The 20,134-nt window shown below is 39.2% G+C and overlaps 1 protein-coding gene across 1 annotated transcript in view; it reads left to right on the top strand.

Annotated features, from left to right (window-relative positions):
- zfhx3b (zinc finger homeobox 3b) overlaps positions 1-20,134 on the top strand; it is a 193,955-nt gene that overhangs the window by 100,747 nt on the left and 73,074 nt on the right. Inside the window, 1 exon segment of the mRNA XM_052150779.1 lies at positions 6,454-6,685. Within this exon segment, the coding sequence (XP_052006739.1) occupies positions 6,454-6,685 (232 nt within the window).

Genomic DNA, 20,134 nt, shown 5'->3' with positions numbered 1-20,134 from the left:
CAACTGTTTATACGAATAGCTGTTATAGTGCCACTTGCGGCAATGCTGAGAATGCAACATACACTGGCATTGCTTAATTTGCGAATCGTGTAACAACATGTAAACTTGAGCTTTCTCAGCCCAAAGCATGCTTTGGGCTGCATAAGCTCAAGTTTACATATATATATATATATATACTTATCTGCTTTGCGCCCAATGTGCACAGCTATCACTTCCAACAACTACCTGCTCCTGTGCATGATCTATAGAAGCATCCACTTAAGTGGATATATATGTACCACATCTTATCTGTGGGCCTGGGAATTTAAATTGGAGGTTTTCACATTGTGTTGAGTGCAATTGGCCTGCCCTATATATTCGGCTCTCTAGTAGTTGAAGTGGCGATGGGAGTGAAAGGTGTGTGTTTATTCAGCCCACTTAAGTGGATGCTTCTATAGATCATGCACAGGAGCAGGTAGGTGTTGGAAGTGATAGCGGTGCACATTGGGCACAAAGCAGATAGAAAAGCATTGTTGAGTTGCAGCAGAGGGTATGAGGTGGACAACTCTTTGGTTTTTCCTCACCTACATGAGCATGCCAGAAGACTGATTCATCCTCCACTTTGGTCGTTGTGCGAGTAAGAGAGAATTTAATTATTTTTTAGATCAATATTTTTAGCTTGTCCTTTTAATTTAGCTAGATTTCATTAGTTTTCACTGACTTTATTTTATTTATTATTTATTTAATTAGTAGTATTTTGTAAATTCATCTATTTATTTAGTTTTGGTTTTATTAGGGCTGTCGATTTAATGCATTAATTCAGTGCTATTAATATATTTTTAAAAAATGTGTTAAAATAATTAATGCAATTAATCATGTCCTTAGAAATTAATAGGGAATATTCCTACCTTCTGAACAATTCAAGCTTGATGTACCACCTGTTTTCAGCAGGGGGCAGTAAGCAAAACTCCAGCTGCATCGGAAACGTGCAGCTGTACAGACAACAAATCATACTCGGGCTTGTTTGATACTAGCAATGTCACAAGTTGAGTGCATTCTTAAAGCCACTTTTTAAAATAGATTTATCAATGCTTACCTGCCACAATAATGTAATGCATTTTAATTATTTAAAATATATATTTATAATTATTTTAATATAAATATAATTATTACATTTTATATTTAATTGTTATTTGAGGGCCTTTCTCAGCAAATGTTTATAAACGTGATTAATTAATCAGCATATTATGTTATACATTTGATTAAAAATTGTAATCGATTATCAGCGCTAGTTCGTATTTTTTAATATATTTATTTTTAATACAGGCTAATAGGCCTTCAACAGGCCTACAAGCCCTCAATCCAGCCTCTCTCAGCCTATTGCGGACAGTCTGAGCACTGATGGAGGGATTGTTCATTCCTGGTGTAACTCGGGCATTTGTTGTTGCCATCCTGTACCTGTCCCGCAGGTGTGATATTCGGATGTACCGATCCTGTGCAGGTGCTGTTACGCGTGGTCTGCCACTGTGAGGACGATCAGCTGTCCTTCCTGTCTCCCTGAAGCGCTGTCTTGGGTGTCTCACAGTACGGAAATTGCAATTTATTGCCCTGGCCACATCTGCAGTCCTCATGCCTCCATGCAGCATGCCTAAGGCACGTTCACGCAGATGAGCAGGGACCCTGGACATCTTCCTTTTTGGTGTTTTTTAGAGTCAGTAGAAAGGTCTCTTTAGTGTCCTAAGTTTTTATAACTGTGACCTTAATTGCCTACCGTCTGTAAGCTGTTAGTGTCTTAACGACCATTCCACATGTGCATGTTCATTAATTGTTTACGGTTCATTGAACAGGCATGGAAAACATTGTTTAAACCCATTACAATAAAGATCTGTAAAGTTATTTGGATTTTTACAAAAGTATCTTTTCTTTTTTTGCTGAGTTTATTAAGGGCTTTAAATGTATTGTTCAGTGTTAGTTCATGTTAACAAATGTAGCATAACTAATGTTAGGTAAAGTTTGTAAAGGTTTACCAGTTTCATTTTTAATTGAGTTGCAAAATGTTTTTTAGTTTTCTTTAACATTAATAACACTGGTGTGAGGGAGAGAAAGGAATCAAATCTTCTGTCCTGTAAAGATGTGCCACACGTGCTGCCCACATACATACACACAGCCACTTTGGCCCACTCAGGTTTCACTCCACTGTGCTTCCCCACAGCTCATGTGCTTTCTTGTATGTCTACCATTAACTTCCAGCCAATTAAATGGATTCTGAATAGTAATGTAAGCCATGCTGACTCTGTGGCCTTCTCTGGCTCCAGGGGCCTGAATGCGGCAGCTCGGGGGCCCCTGCGGAGGGGAGACTTCTCAACGGCACCCAGGCTGGTCCCTCCCTGCCCAGCGAACATGACTTTTTCATTAAACCGCTGAATTCCTGCACTTCAGTTGGAGGTGATTTATCAGCATGGAGCTTCATCTTAGGATCATAGAAAACAGATACACCGCGCACAATCACGCTCTCATGTGTTATTGAGTTTCAGGTTCAGACCCAGAGGTGTGTGTGCATGGATGTGCAGTATGTGTATGTGTTAATTCTTGGTTGGGAGATTGGGTGTAGACAGCATCTCAAGGGTCCCCCATGTGGATTGTTTCACATGGAATTGTGTGGGTATGTCTGTTAGTGCATATATGTGAGAGAAAGTGAGGACTGCTCCATGGATATGTCTAATGGACATGTTGGACTCTCTTGTGTCATGTTGGATTGCTTTCTGGTATTTTACACCCACGTGTGTCAGATCTGGAGAGCAATATATGTATCTCTGCTATATGGAGATTCATAAATAACATCTCTAATAGTAAGTGATTTGGAGAGTCTTGAACCCTTCTACTTGGCATCAGGCACTCAATTGGAGTTCAGTAGCTTGATACCCTTACAAAACAGCATAATGGCTATAACATGTTTTTTGAACATTGCTCTAATGTTCATAGCATTATATTCTTTAAAGTACTTAGAGTATGGTAGTCATACAGTACCATGGTTAAATTACCGAAAAAGTGTTGTTTGTAAATAAGTTATTCTAGAGCATTTCTCATAACTAGATTTAGTTTTCTGTACTATTTTTGCAATGACTTAAGTAACTTAAGTGCAGTGGTATTACTATCAGATACAATCACTGAACTGTTGTACAGTGTATGGCTGACATCTTCAGCATCAAGTATGTGATAAAAGGCTGATATTGCTCTTTGCTGGGCCCAACCAAATAAGGTTCGCCCATGTAAATTGACCTTTTTATGGGTGTTGTAAAACACCCCACATTATTTTAAGGTCCAGAAAAGATCTTTTGAAGTATATTTCAGGTGTATTCTTTTTTGTTGCACTCATTTTCGCAGAAGACGTGCATTTCAGTTCGTATATTCTTACCCTCTTGCAACAAAAGGCAAAAACGATTCGATCTTGACCCAACCAGATTGATTCGGTGTTTCAAATAAGCAAATCTGTGAAACATCAGTGTACCTGAGTACTGATATTGCCACATGTGTTAGGGAGGGTGAGGTGGAGAACCACAGCTCACTGCCCAAAACATCCAGCAGCACCTACTCAATGACATCATACCCCCACTTCAAACAGGAAAGGGAGAGATGGAGAGTGAGAGGGAGCACATGAGGAGGAGGCAGAGCTTTTTACGATCACCTAATAACTCCATTACATGGAGCTGAGGGGCACACACGAAAAGCAAAATCCCATTCCTGGAAGTCAGTGGCCCTAATGCACATCTTAGGTATACCAGGGTGACACATGATACCAGTACCACAATTGCTTTGGAAAAAAAATAAAAATTGTTATAGCTATGTTACAATATTACCCGAAAATTAAATATTACCAGAGAAGGAGAACATTTCAGGGAACATAATATTATTTCCTCTCTCTCACTGTTGTCAACACCTGATGGCCTTAATTGGGTTAAAAATCTAATGTTACTCAGGCTTTGTGCATCCGAAGCCGATGGAAACGCATCTCGTCTCTGCGCTGCAGGGCAAAGCTAACTCAGCCGCATCTTAATGAATCAATTTGTTTTCCCCGACCTTTGTCAGAGTTTGGGGGTGGTCTGTGTAGGAGATTAAGAGCTTCTCCACAAGAGAGAAAATAGACGTTTTGCCAGGCAAAAAGCGGATGGATATTTTTACAGATTTGCATCATCTCTTTCCTGGCACATTTTTAAAAAAACTCATGAAACTAGCAATGTAAATGACAAATACATGGTAATCAGACCAAGGAAAGTTACTGCTGTTTGTTCGCAGTATCAAAGTCTTTTTTTTGTATTTTATATATAAAAAGTTTGTAATGACAAGGACCCTTAAATTTGATCCTGCTCCTTAAAGCCAGCTATATGTTTTCATGTATAATGACCCATTAATAGTGTGAGAGAAAAGAGTGATTATTATAAATACATTTTGTTTGCGAAATTAAATTATTGACTTTGTCGTTGTACTAAGCTGAAGGAAACTATTAAAATATAATCTGCAAAATATTTACTTTGAATTACATTAAGATGGCAGCATGACTTAATACCGGCTGTTGGAATAATGATAGCTGGATATAAACTTGAAGAGAAACATTGATTTGTGAAGAGAAATAATGTAATTTGGTAAACATTTGTGTGTATAAAATATATATATATATATATATATATATATATATATATATATATATATATATATATATATATATATATATATATATACCGATCAGCCACAACATTAAAACCACCTGCCTAATATTGTATTTATGGCCTCATGCCACCAAAACAGCACAAACCCGCATCTCAGAATAGCATTCTGAGATATTATTCTTCTCACCACAATCGTACAGAGCGGTTATCTGAGTTACCGTAGACTTTGTCAGTTCAAACCAGTCTGGCCATTCTCTGTTGACCTCTCTCATCAACAAGGCATTTCTGTTCACAGAACTGCTGCTCACTGGTTTTTGTTTTTTGGCACCATTCTGAGTAAATTCTAAAAACTGTTGTATGTGAAAATCCCAGGAGATCAGCAGAAATACTCAAACCAGCCTGTCTGGCACCAACAATCATGCCATGGTCCAAATCACTGAGAACACACATTTTCCCCATTCTGATGGTTGATGTGAACATTAGCTGAATTTCCTGACTCGTATCATGATTTTATGTACTGCACTGCTGGCACACAATTGGGTGATTAGATAATCGCATGGACGATTGTTGGTGCCAGACGGGCTGGTTTGAGTTTGAATAACTGCTGATCTGGAGAGGTCAACAGAGAATGACCAGACTGGTTCGATCTGACAAAGTTTACGGTCAAATAATCACCCTTTACAATTGTGGTGGGAAGAATAGCGTGTCAGAATGCTGTCCTGAGATTTGGGTTGGCGCTGTTTTGACGGCACGAGGGGTATGTATGTGTGTATATATATATGTATGTATATATGTATGTGTGTGTGTGTGTGTGTGTGTGTGTATATATATATATATATATATATATATATATATATATATAAACAACAATTAAAATATAATACTTTGTCACAAATAACTTGAAGCCACAGAAAGTGGGTAAAAACATTAGTGAAGTGAAAAAAACAAAAATACTGCATCAATTGTATTAAACAGTCAACTAATATTGAAGAAATAACTTGCTAAATTTTCCAGCCCTGTATACCTTGAACACCTGTGAATTAAAGTATAGTTGTAGAGAGAGGTCTTGTTTGCACTGAGATGTGTACGCTTCATGCTAAATTCCAGAGACCATTGTATTGTTGATGAAAGACGTTCACTTTCTTTTTGTTAAACAACAGAGTCCTGATTGGTAATTGATTCATTCATTTGTACATGCCGTAAGGTATTCTGTTTGTTAAAAATCCCACGCTAAAGGCTAATTTCCACTTACTGGGTGAACAGGATTCTTTTAGTTTGCCTAAAAATTGACAAATGCACTGATGTTTTTGTTCTGCTGAGGATTTTGTGTGGTAATAGGCCTATTTCTCCAATTTGCGCACATCCCTGAAATTCCTTAGGAAAACTTGGCTAGTCGAAGGGCATTGGTTAAAACTAATCATTGATGTGGTTTGGAGCGTGATGTTTTTATTTTCCTTAAACTAATAAAGTATTAAACAATGCTGCACATATTATAAATGTAGGCTTTGTTTGCCTAGGATGTTTGTTTTTTTTCCCATTCAGGACTAGAAAGTTTGACTTTTTCAGTTGTATAAATTCCATTTAACTCATTCCTGTTTAGTCGTTACTTTGATTGATCAAAACAAATCATGGGTATGGTTTGGACATGACGTTATTTATTTTTCTCAATTAATATTTTAAATCATTGCTGCATGTAGTATACACAGGCTCCATTTGTCTAGGATGCTTGGTTCATTCAAGCGGAAAAATTGGCTTTTTCCATTGTATCAGATTAGGCCTAACTCCCTCTCTTTTCTCTCTGTCTCTAAAGCACCTACAACAGCACGAGATTGCGGTGGAAGGTGAGTCGTGCTACTACCACTGTGTCCTGTGTAACTACTCCACCAAAGCCAAGCTCAACCTCATCCAACACGTCCGTTCCATGAAGCACCAGCGCAGCGAGAGCCTGAGGAAGCTCCAGCGCCTGCAGAAGGGCCTGCCTGAGGAAGAGGAGGAGTTAAGCGCCATCTTCACTATCCGCAAGTGTCCGTCTGCTGACACGGGTAAGAATTAAACCAATAAAAGTTAATTGGGATGGATCCTACTTTAGCGCTATGTTTATGCTCTTGTAGTTTTGGCATTCCCCTATTTTGTAACAGAATGCAAACTTTCTACTCCATTTATAATTTAGACTTCATAATAGATAGACAGGGAATGTTTATTGTTAGCACCGTTGGCAGATAAGGTTACTAATACAACAGATTTCTAGGGTGTCATCGTCTTCACTTGGTCATATGGCAGCTGCCGCAATATAGACAGATTTACATACAGCAGTGATTTCTTATTTTCCATATTTAAAGGGATAGTTCACCCAAAAATGAAAATTCTTTTTCTAGCACTAATGTTGTTCCAAACCCATATGATCTTCCTCCATCGAACAAAAAAGATGTTAATGAACAATGACTGAGACTAACATTCTTCCTTTCATAGACCACTTGTTTACTTGCTCTTAAATTAATTCCAGGAAGTGGAAAGAAAGTAGCATTCTGAAACATCTTGTAAACAAGAACATACATTTCCTTATGCCGTTTAAGGAATTAAGAGAAGGTGGTTTAACACACCTGGGTTTCTCCCGTAGAACATGGCTTATGTTTACATGTAAACGCATAAACAGGTTTTTGTAGGTTTTTGAAGAGTGCGCATGTGCGTGAACAGACCGAATAACAAACGTCATAGCATGGAGCCCAACAACAAGTCAACACAGTGGATAGAATTCAAAATTTTTGGGAGTACATTCGGAAAAGCACATACACCAAAAACTATACCCATTTATACACACCAGTGTAAAATATCGACTCTCCTTCACATTTGCTTACATACACTCCTATGTTGGGGGATTCCCAGAGATTTACATAAGAGGGAAACCCCACAGTTGCTGCGCAATTCCACATCAGGTCGCAATAGTGAATTAAGGAAACAAACACCATAACAACGCTGGAATATCTGGAAATAAAGTGAAACAACAGAGAATAAAATAGCGAAGTCTTCCTTGGATTCCATGTTTGTTATTTACACAAGTGTTTTGGGGAAATTACTTGGCTATGGAGAAAGTTGCTTATTGACCGAGCCGCATGCATACGGCAGTAAAAGTATGCCGCTTACACAGTGCATGTAAATGGGAATGCTGCTTTCTGGTGTCCATTTAAACATAAGGGTCAGAAAATTATGACAGAATTCTTATTTTTGGGTGAACAATCTCTTTAAATAAGGGAGATTTCCAAAATGTGTAGTGCTGTGGTCCACCAGGACTGGAATTGGGAACCACTGCCATAGGTTCTCTGCACTCACGGCAAGAACACAAAGTTCCTCTTATTTTTCAAGTTTGGACATAGTTTTTGACATAGTGCAGAACATCTTCAGTCCCACAGCGGTGTATGTGACATAAAGCACCCAGTAAAGATGCAAGCCGGGGTTCTGTGCTCCATTGAGCACTGATAAGGCGAGAGGATATCTTGATGACTATACCGGTCTGGCACAGCACATTCATTAATATGAGTACAGTCCCTGTCCTCTGTCGCCATTAAACAATCACAGAAGCCATTAAGCTCTGAACGGCTTGGGGAGGGGGCTGCGAAAACAAAAGTCAGTGGATGAGGCCTTCGTCAGGCAATATGTTAGTTAGCCATTAAGACGACAGAGTCGAAGTCAATTAACACACTGTTTCAGCATGGATTTGGTTTTCTTATCATTTTGACTCTTACGCCCTGACAAAAGAGTTCAATTGTGCGTCGCAATCCCCTCCCTCCCACAAGCCAAGTGGTCCGGCCAGCTCTTAGCGTTGTGGGGAAGAGAGAGTGAGAGAGAGCGAAAGATAGGCGGGGGGAGTTGGCCTCTAAAGACGCTTTGTTCCGAGGAGGCAGGGATAATGAAGCCAGCGGCCGGGAAATTGCGCAAAAGGCAGTCACAGATCTGAGGAGAATCATTAGAGAATGTATTTAGCCGAGCAATTAAGGACAATTAAGCTTTCTGCTCGCTGCACTCCAAATATGTTAATGACTATAGTACAGTGGACAAGTGAACATGCAAAGGCAATAGCAAGGCCCACTTAGGCTAAAAGGGTGGGGGGGTGGGGGGTGCAGGAGATTTAGAGTTTGTTTCTGGGGTAGGGGGAGGTAAAGAGTTCACAAACAAGTCTGGTTTGCTGTCTCGCGTGCGCTCTCTTTTTTGGTTGATGTAGCATTTATTTATATATTTTCTTGGCTAACCTTTGATGTGCGTTAATGGATTCCCTTGTTTGTGAGGCTGGTTGAAGGTTAGGTAATGACTCCTGCAGTAGGGATGTGTGGGCTGAGCAGTACAGTTGCTACACACACACACACACACACACACACGCACGCACGCGCACGCACGCATTTGCAACCCTCTGCCTTTTTTCAGTTGTTTTATTCAGCTGACACTTTTAAAAATATTTTCAGAAAATCTGTCCTGAATCAGTTCAGATTTTATATAAAAAAAAGAGATTTTAAAAACGTTGTATATGTATTAGTAATCAATTTTGGGTGTAATAAAGTTACTTCTTTAATTATTTTTACAAATAGTAGTGTAACCCATTATATTTGCATTACAAGTTCTGACTTTCAATCCGACTTTACAAGTATCTGACTTTCAATTAAGCTACTTTTAAGCACATTAATTGGATTACACATTTCTAAAATAAAATGATTTATGTAGAGTACATTTAAAAAAGTATGACTTGTGTGCGACAATGAACAAGGAGGAAATATAGATATTATTTTGAACTCATTGAGTGCCAAAAAAATCTTTTCTGTGAAATGTATTTTAGAAAGTAACTTAAAAGTGATTAGTAATGTGATTACTTTTCCAATAAAGTAATCTATAAAGTCAGTATTACAATTATCGGATTACAATTTTAGCGGAAGAGTAATCAATTAGTAGTTTGTAGAGGATTACTTTGAGTAACGTGTCCAAAACTGTTAATAACTTTTAATAATGAAAATAGCCATAGAAGCTAGCAGGGTGTTATGTCACTAACCGATTGTTATTTTTGCATTCAGTTGTACCACCGTTATATTAAATGAGCTCAAAAACAACACATTATGTGTGCTGTACAACACTATTTTCCAAACTCTTCCTGAATGAGATGTTCTTTGTTGTGAGCAATGGCTGCATGCTTTGATGATGGCTGATTGCTATGCAGCCATGCAAGCTTTTTGATGTATTTAATTACTGTTTTTTTTCTACACTAGATATTATTGAATTTCTGTACCTTCAGGAGAGAATATGTAGGTGATTAAGGCTGAGGTTTAGCCCATTGCTGACTAGGAAATGCTGATGAAGGGCAAGAAGAGTGTAAATCGACCTGCAGCTCAAAAGGGAACGAGCCAGCTTCTTATTATCAGCTATTGTTTCTTATGCAGATGGAATGAGTGAGAGAGCAAGCGGGGTCACAGAATCTCTGTTGTTTGATAGCTGATACCTTCTAACTGACGTCAGGATCTGGCCTGTGAGCACTCTGTTAGGGCTTCAGAGAGGAACCGCTATCCTAATAGCCTCTGACGCTCTGTTTACCAAACAGAGCGGGCTGTAGTCAGAGTGTTGAACAGCTGATTGATTGCCCTACAGATGCAGGATCAAACTCAGGCTCCTGTTGGCCAAGCCAGGAGCCAACTAGTCTCAGTCTTAGCCACCACCCACTGTTTGTTCACTGACAGTCTGATGCATATTGCACATATTGCACACACAACTGGGAAGCACTTTCTTGATCTAGGAAACTTTTATCTGATAGGCTGGCTTTGCGTAACTACCTACTGTATATTAAGGCACTTGGTAGCATGTAAACTAGGTATCCTCGAACAGAATTGTATATTCTGCTTTGTTTTCTAAGTTATGTCTGTGAAATAGTACTTTTTTGTGTACTGTACAGTAACTCTACAGCAGTGGTTCTCAACCCTATTCCTGAAGGCCCCCTAACACCCCTCGCACATTTTGTATATTTCCCTTTTCCGACACACCCAATTCAGGTTTTGGTGTCTCCACTAATGAGCTGATGAGTTGAATCAGGTGTGTTTGATTAGGGAGATATCCAAAATGTGTTGTGTTGGGGGGCCTCCAGGAACAGGGCTGAGAACCACTGCTCTAGGGTATATTTTAGGGTATATTTAGTTTTTCCGTGTGCTGCTTGGAAAAAGTAAAAAAGTATAATCTTTCTTCACATGTCAATCAGAAAGCTCTTCATATCTAAGTGGCTGTTTTTTGACCAGAGTAATTGATATGTAAAGCAGATTAGACACAACACTAGGAGCTGACAGGCCTGGACTCACTGCTCCGCTTGTAAACAAGCAGGGGCAACGTTTTCTTTACCTTAAATCCAAATGTATTCATTTAATTTTTTTATACTGTATATGTGTATACATATACAGTATATATATATATATATATATATATATGTGTATATATATATATATATATTTAAAGGTCAGTTAAATTAAATGAGCTGTGTAATAAAGAATGCCGGCCTTCTTCGCCCGCTCCCCCAGTCCAACTCCCTGCTTCAGCATCTTGATCGAATTACGCTGATAATGAACACACTACTTCATCAGTGAGTATGAAACGTTGCTAATTCCTCACCCCCCATGCATATGAACCCACTCTCCCCCAGACTACCTTTACTCTTCTTAATGTTTTGCCCCCCTTCAACCCCTCACCCTCACCTGAGTGAAACCATTCCCTCCTGGTGTAATATTTAATTTCCTCCCCACTAGCTCTTCTGAGGCACTGGGCTCTTTCTTGTGGTCGAGGCACAGTGGCAAAAGTGGTAGAAAGCTCCCTTACTTGTTAAAACAAAGCTGGCCCTGGATTTCTGGGTCAGCTAGGCAGTAATTCCCCTGGCTGCCTCCATGTGGCTTGTAACTCTGTTGGTGTTTGGTGCTGGGCTTTCCCACTCCCTATTTTTCCATGTGTAGAGTTTTCGACAACACTGCAAGGGTTCCAGACTATTGCAGACAATGTGGATATTAAGTTTAGGTTTGTAAGTCTAATTTGAAGTCTTAAGTCTTATATGAACCTTGTTTAGTTGCTTTCAATATTACTATTGCTCATACTTTTGAACAAAAGTAAACAGGGTGTTATTAGTCCCACACTATTTGCGGTATACATATAAAAAAATAAGTAAAGTTTGGCTTCACCAAACTTGTTTAAAATAGTTTTCAATGTTTGAAGATTATACAAGCCTTACATTTAGACAGACACACAGACAGAAAGTCAGTTAGACAATGCATTACCAGTGTTGGGGAGTAGCTAAATACATGTAGCGACGCTACTAACTTAACTACATTTTTCAGTAGCTTGACAGTAGCTAAGCTGCTTTTAAAACAGAAGCTTTTCCAGAAGCGAACTACTTTTTCCAGCAAGTAGTGGTGTAGTGTGACCAAACGCTACATCATGTTTGTCAGATTATAACTAATAGCTTTCTTTATTGCGTAGAAGCCAAACTTTTACCGGCAAAATGTCAGACAATCTGGCAGCATATTTCTGTCTGCTGATCAGAATCTGGCAGAGCCCTCTTCTTCTTTTGTAATGGCAGATCACAAACAAAAATAGTGAATTACCGCCATCTACTGAGAGCTTGTTACAGCTCACTTGGATAAGAAGAGATTGTCTGATGGTTATGTAAAGCGAGTAGTTTGTTTTTAACAAGATGTACAGGGGCAGGTCAATCTGAAAATTATTAAAGAACACCATTTTATTCGTTCTATGAAACAAAGAATGTTTCAGACACTTTGTTCTTAATAGATCACACAACAGCATATTTACCTTCACTATTTTAAATCAAATTATTCAAAAAGTTATAAATATGTTTATTTCACTTCTCATCATCTGTGCGTTATTGGGAGCAGCATGTGAATTATTATTATTATTATTATTATATTTAATAATATAAGTGGTGGTGGTGTAGTGGTCTAAGCACATAACTGGTAACCTGGTAATCAGGTAGGACGCTGGTTCGATCCCCACAGCCACCACCATTGTGTCCTTGAGCAAGGCACTTAACTCCTGGTTGCTCCAGGGGGATTGTCCCTGTAATAAGTGCTCTGTAAGTCGCTTTGGATAAAAGCGTCTGCCAAATGCATAAATAAATAAATAAATACAATATTTATAAATATACAGTATATATTATTATAATAATTAATATCATGCAGAACTATTTGATTTCTTCATTTCTTAGCATTTAATTATTTATTATTTTCATGTTAAATAAATAAAATGATTGGTTAAAGAAATCATTTATGGTGTGTATTATTATGCAACAATCTAGGATGACCATTCGTCCACTTTTTTTGGACCTGAACAAAGCTAATAAATATATGTAGAGCAACCTGTATGTGACCTGTAAAGCTGGCACTTGCATGTCAAAGTCAGAAAATACAATGAGCATGAACCCAGGTGAGGGAAGAAACAAGCCCTGAGTCTTTATTCACATATTATCCCCATTAAATATTATGTGACAAGAACACAAAATGCCAGCCCAAAGAGAGTTTGTCATAAAAATTTGATCTTTAGGGAAGTAGGCTACACCTGGCCACAGCAGGACTGCAAAGTGTGAAGTATAATATAAAATTGATTTTTTTAAAGACGTCTGATCTTTTTTGTTTTTATTTTATACTGTTGTATTTTATTTTATGGCCATTTTTAACTGTATTAATGTTAGTATTCATTAAATGTATAAAAAAAAATTTAATATATTTAATTGAGCACATTAAATGTATTTAATTAATACATTAATTAATAAATGTCACTAGTGTAAATTGTGTTATTAATATTATTGGTTTGATAGTAACATTAAAAAAGATTGCCTCATTAAGTAGCTTCAATGTAGCTAGCTACTTTTTGATAGTAACTTGTAGTGTAGCTAACTACTTTTTCAAAAGAGTACCTTGACTGTAGCTTAACTACTTAAAATTATGAGTAGCTTGTCAAACTACAGTTTCAAAGTAGCTTTCTAAACACTGTGCATTACTAAGTGGTTGCTAGGTTGTTCTGGCTGGTTGCAAGGCATTGCTATTGTGTTCAAGCTAGTTTTTAAAGGGGTCATGACATGCCTTTTTTATTATTTGAATATGTTCCTTGATGTTCACTTATAATATTAGTAATCGATTTAAATGTGATATATTTGTAAAAGGTGATCATTTTCCATCCTCATTCTGATCCTCTTAAAAAAAATGTTGGGTTTGGTGATGCTCCTCCTTTAAGACTTGACAGTAAACACCCACTTTTAAGATTGGCTCTCTGCTCTTCACTAACCTGCTCTCTCTACTTTCCATCTCACTGCTCATCGCTACACTGTGGTCTACAGAAGTGATTAAAGGTAAAGTAGGAAATGATGTATTGTTCTGGAGGCGGACAGATACAAATGTCTACCATAGTGTGATATCACTAGAGGATGAGTCATTTTGGCAGCTTGGCTTTTTCAAATGCCCATTTTTGCAGTGAGTAGGAATTTTTGAGTTCTGAAACTTACAGGATGTTTTTATAGTACAATGACAATATATACTGTATGTTAAAAGATCAAGGAAAATTTGAATCCTCGTGTCATGACCCCTTTAATGTTAATATATAGATCAGTGAAGTCTATGGCATTTTTGATTGTTTATCACAAGTAAACTACAAGTCCGATCAGTAAGGAAATACATAGCAACCTGAGTCAGAATAGTATGAAGGTATGTGCAAAGTTTGGTGAATGTAGCTTGAAAGCTCAGGAAGAGTTATGATTGTTAATTTGGTATTGGTTTAGGGATTTTGGGCTTTGTCCAAGCCATCCATTACACCCTAGCATTGTGCTATTGGCGAGTATTGGATGGTAAGAACAAGTCACTCTCTTTTTCAGAACGTGTAAAAATCTAGTTTCTATTCATCAGACTGACTAGTTACGTGTTGGTAGTGTAAAACCCATAATTCTTTTCTGAACAATTTGTGTGGAATTTGCAAAATTAAAAGAGCCCACAGTGATGCACATTAACCAACAGATACAGCACTTTAATAGTTCCCAAATTAAGGCTGCACCGCCAACCCTGAGGGAGGTCTATCGCATCTTTTTCTGGAACTGTCACTTTCCATTTTCTGGTCATTTGTTAACACTATCAATGAGAGGATTATTAAAAAAAAAAAAAAAGATCCATACCACTAATTCAGAAAAAAGTGTGCCATAGCAGATGCTGTTGATGAAAACAATTGATTGTGGAAATATTGATTTGCTTTGTTTTCACTTCAGATCCATATGTTGTTTTGATATTTTTTTTCTCTCAGAACTAACCAAATTCAGGCTTGATTAAAGTAACCAATCACCCATGAGGACACGCTAGCTAAGCATTATTAAAGCCATAACAAACACAATATAGTAGGAAAATCATGCACAAAAGATAATAATGCACACACACTCTCTAAAACATTGAAGTTGTTTGTGTCAGGGCACGAGTGCAGGTGGTGTGGGCCGTGCTTCTGATCCACATGTTTTTTGCCCTCTGATTCGCCCACAGAGTGCCAAGGCGGCAGAGTTTCCCATCCAATTAGAGCACCGCATGGATAAAAGGCAAGCATTGTTTTAATTCCAGCCCCCACGTCGAAAATGTGCTGCTCAAGCATGCCGTTCTCTCACCCAGCTTCCATTTGTCTTTTTAACCCCTCATTTGACACCAAACAAAAGAGCTCTTTGCAAGAAGGGTTTCCCAAAACCTCACAGCAGAGACACCCAAGACAAAACACACTAACACATGCTTAAACACATGCGATCAGCTTCTACAGTGTGTGTGTGTGTGCGCGTGTGTGAGAACCTGATGTGTGGAAGAGACACTACAGCAGCAGATGACAGGATTTATGAGTGATGTTCACCAGGGCATATAGCTGGTTGACACATTGGGGTCTCATTTCAGAAGACTTAATGGACTGAAGTTTTTTTGAACACTACAGACTGATGATAGAGGAGAGAGAGAGTTAGAAAAGAGGTAAGTGGGATTGAAGGATGGTTTGCTGTTTGAGGACTCTACAGGCCTTTGAGTGGCACTGCTCAGAGCAGATGGGAAGATTTGTGTGTGTCTTTGCAGGAGAGAACAGGAAAGGCTGTTTTAGAGCGCACACTTTGCACTGGCACTGTGGATTTGCTCAATGTAAATCTTTTTCCAGTTGCAGATGGCATCACCGTGATTACTGGGCTTTGACTGTCTGGAGAATTTTACTGATTAATCGGTGCCAATTGTTGGTTTTTGGAAATGGAAGTGGAGCGTAGTTCTAGCGGGAAGACCAGCAGGTGTACATCATCACATCATTAGCTGGGTAACTTCTAGCCAACTGCACGTAAGCCAATGCTTTATAAGTCCGCTCACAATCTATAACATTGCTGTTTCGGTGTGCTAACACTGCAACCTCCACCTCCCCACCACCACCAGTTGAGCCCTGTCCTGCAGGGGGGTAGGCTCCTCGCCCCTGCCACCTATCTCCGGCAGGACATGACAGTTCCGGGTACAACTACCTCGGACTGCCGGGCGGGGCCTACGCCAAAGAGAGAGACATCACCTCCCATTTTACATCTATCAAATAAATGGCATCTCAAACTTCACTCAAGCCTGACTATCGGTTATCACCAAAAATCTATGCAGATAGTTTCCTTTTTTCCAAATATTTTTTATTCCTCATCAATAAACCAATTTGGTGAAATAAATACATATAAACTCTGAGCTATAAATTATAATTATTTTTTATATATATTGGCCAATTAATTGGTTATCTGCCTTTTCCACCACCTTAGTTGTCGGTATTGGCAAAATCTACTAGCGGTCGACCTCTAGTGACAACATGAGTAAATTATGATTTTTTTTCATTTTTGGGTTAACTATCCCTTTACTGCATATGTCCAAATTTTGTGCGTATGATTCGTAGGTTTGTTGAAAGAAAAAAATGACAATTTATAATATAATTAAACCATTAATTATATTATAAATGTCCCGTTTTCAACTGAGCTATTTTTCTACCAAGAAACATGCATTGTTGTTACTAAATATTAGTTTTTATTTTCTAAATGTCACTTGAACTATTTTTAAATCATTAGACACCGATACATTGCTTTGGAAGGCTGTCCGAAATTAGTGTCCTTACGTGGTGCCTTCATTCACAAAATGATGCCTGTGAAGTCATTGATTTGCAGCTGCCTTAGCTTTCAGACACAGCCTCCGTTTGATCAGTGTGTCATCGCTGCCTGGAGCAGTACATGGGATCATAAAAGAGAATCCAGTTTGAAGCTACCCTTGATGCAATGAACAGGGTGTACTGTGACCGTCACAAACCCAAAAGTTTACCCTGTCCCAAAAAGTGTGGTTTCCTTGTACTTTCTTTAATATCTGCATGCTGCCTCATGAATAAAACCCCCTACTATGCAAAAATATTGCAAACACATTTCATCCACAGATTGCCACATTATTAAAACAAATGGTTGAAATCAGAACGGCTCTTGGACTGAGTTTAGGAAATGTCAAAAGAGGATAAAGTCTTTTATTTTTACTGGGCTAAAATGTCACCCTGAACTAAGAGGGACGTGGACTTGTGCGTGTGCGTGCGTGACAGGGGCAACATGTCTGCATGAAGCAAATAAAGTTTCCTGCCGGGGAAGAGGCACAGTGAAGTCTGGGTTGGGGCCATCCAGGGCCTTATTTCTGAACCAGGGGCCCCATACAGCCCTGCAGACAGAAGTCATGCCTGGAATGTTCTCTCCTTTTTACATGCTTTTTTAAAATGCAAAGTAAACCATCCCTGAAACAGGATATTATAGCCGCTAACCATGGCTCCCACGAGTAAATACAGGGCAACTCATGCAACAAACATCAGTGAGGCTTCTTTTAATAAAGTGTGGTATAACTGGGATGCTGCTGGAGATGAGAGGAAGCAAGTCGATTGGCAAGGGCCCCACCAAGGGCCTGAAGGGCCCGCTTGGATCCTCTTGGACGTCTGTCCCTTAATCTGCAGCTGAAGGATATGGCCAAGCAGAGGAAATTGTTTTTAGTCCACTGAGCATGCCACGAATTTCATAAATGCATTACCTTTCATTTTGAAAAATATTAAAATGAAACTAGCCCTTTTATTAAAGGGCCTAAGTGATGGGTTTATGGATTTTCCACTCAGCACATGTTGGGCAGGGCTCGTATGTCCCGGCCAAGCTCTCTCAAGGAAGTCTTTTCTTTGCCGCTCTGTTTATAGACAGCCGCTGTATAAATTCCTTTCCTGGCTCATCCTGCTACTGCAAATTGAGCGCCATTGCTATTCTGGGACAACTTCTGCCATTTTACTGGCCAGGCCTGGATGGTTTCGACCACTGGCTACCCTTACAGGAAGGTGAGAGGGTCCTGGGTCATGCAAAGGGCCTTGAAGCAGTAAGTGTGTGTGGGAGACGGCATGTTTATGTGCGTATGTCGACACCCATGTGCGAATGTTCAAACTGGAATGCCTGTGTCTGTATTTCTTTGCTCCGTTTTGCTCAGGAGATGATAAGAGGGTGCAAATTGCACAAGTGCAGAAGATTTTTATTGTCTACAGGCATACAAGCTCACAGACACCCAATTAACACGCATGTGGGTGTTCACACACACCCACAGTAGGATCCTGCATGTGGGTGAGAGAGGCCTCCTCTTTCATCAAGCCCACTTCAGTGTCCTCCATTTCAGGCCCTTGCGAGGTGCACGGCCCGGCGTGAGCTGAGAGAAGAGAGCATTAAAATATTAGTTTCTCTACCTTCTCTTTCATTCCCTTCATCCGTCATTATGAGACACTCTCCCTGAAAGCTTATCCAACAGATAGACAGTCCATCAGGAGGCAGTCATCTCATTTGTACTTACCAAACGTGCTAATGAGTTCTATTCCGGGGGCCTGGAGGCTGTGGTGGGGAGTGCGAGTGGGGCGCGAGGGTTTCGGATGGCAGGCTAAAGGCTCGCACTCGTCCTGTGTCAGTCAGGGCATTGAGACCACAGAGGACAGGAACTGTCAGTCATGTGTCAAAGCTGACTGCAGCTATGGATAAATGTGTGGCAAGAGGAGAAACAGCAGGCTATGAGATGACATGGAAAAAGTTGAGATGGTTTTTGTAGTGGTAAACGGATACAGTATATTGGCTAGGCCGATTGACTGATATTTGAATATTATGAGATTATCGGACTGAATGATGATTATGCCAGTTTGGCAGATTAACAGTAGGAGTAGCAATTTTTTACTGTTCCAATATCTAATGATTGCCACTCAATAGATAAAGCAAATGTTCTGTTTTCAAATAGTTTCGAGTTCATTTTGTGTAAATGTTGTGTTTAATAACCATTACATTTTTATTTATTTCCATATGTCTAATTGTATTTTTTTTATATATATATATATATATATATATATATATATATACAAATTTGGAAAACCTGAGTACGGTCATAAACATTTTTGTGCATCTTAATCTGCCATTGCTGGTTCAAAACAAATGATGCGTCCAAGCCTCTGTTAGTAATTCAAAAATGTAACTTCAGAAATAGTATCACAGCTTGTGCTGTTTTCGAGGGTGGGGGGGGGCATGGAGCATGTGTGATCACCTGTTGCCATACACAAGCAGAGATGATATCAGCTTTCTGAAGATCAGCTTTCTCAGTGGAAAAATAACATCCAAGCAGGGGTATTTCTCCCTATTTCGTGGTAGCCGGTGTGCATGAGTCAATCACTATAGAAACCGCAATGTCTTCTGCCATTTTAAGCAGTCTGTTGTGTCTCAGCTGTGATGAGCCTTAATGCTGAAGTTGTTTGTTTAAAGCCATTTAAAGCTATTTCCTAGATTTTAGTTGTAGTTATACAAGCAATCACGAAGAGCTGTTGTATTTAAACGGCTGAATCGGGTTCACTTCAAGTCACCAACTGGCTCATATTACAAACAAAAATGATATTTTTCCACCACCTGCTGGCTAACATATGTAATGTAAAAAAAAAGAAAAGACAAACCATAGCTCTCAAAAGATCTGCACTGCTCTTACACTTTAGTTTAGAACAGCATGAACACAAGCGGGGTGATACACACAGTGAAGTGTCCGAGTGCTGATGGTGTCAGTCCATCAGTGCTCATGGAACGTCTCTCCAATTAGATTCGAGGACCGGAACTAACTGTTGTATATGTGTATATATATGTATATGTATATATATAATATATATGTGTGTGTACATAGAGACAATTATATATTATATATATATATATATATATATATATATATGGTTTTTGATACACCGTCTGGTGCACCTGGACATATCATCAGTGATGTAACCTAGGATCACGGGGGTTTCGGTCTTTCAACAATCAGACCCCCTCCCCTAGGCGACCCAGCCGGGGTGATCAAGTCCCAGCTTATGTCCAGGTGGCGCTACTACCCTACACGCCATGCCTCTCCTCTCCTGATCCACAGCCACCTTGATGCTAATTCTGCAGCATCAGT

Source organism: Xyrauchen texanus, chromosome 2 (assembly GCF_025860055.1).
Source record: "Xyrauchen texanus isolate HMW12.3.18 chromosome 2, RBS_HiC_50CHRs, whole genome shotgun sequence".
In the NCBI taxonomy this organism is placed as follows: domain Eukaryota; kingdom Metazoa; phylum Chordata; class Actinopteri; order Cypriniformes; family Catostomidae; genus Xyrauchen; species Xyrauchen texanus.
Note: the sequence above shows the minus strand (reverse complement) of the source record. Positions and strands in the feature narration are given on the sequence as shown.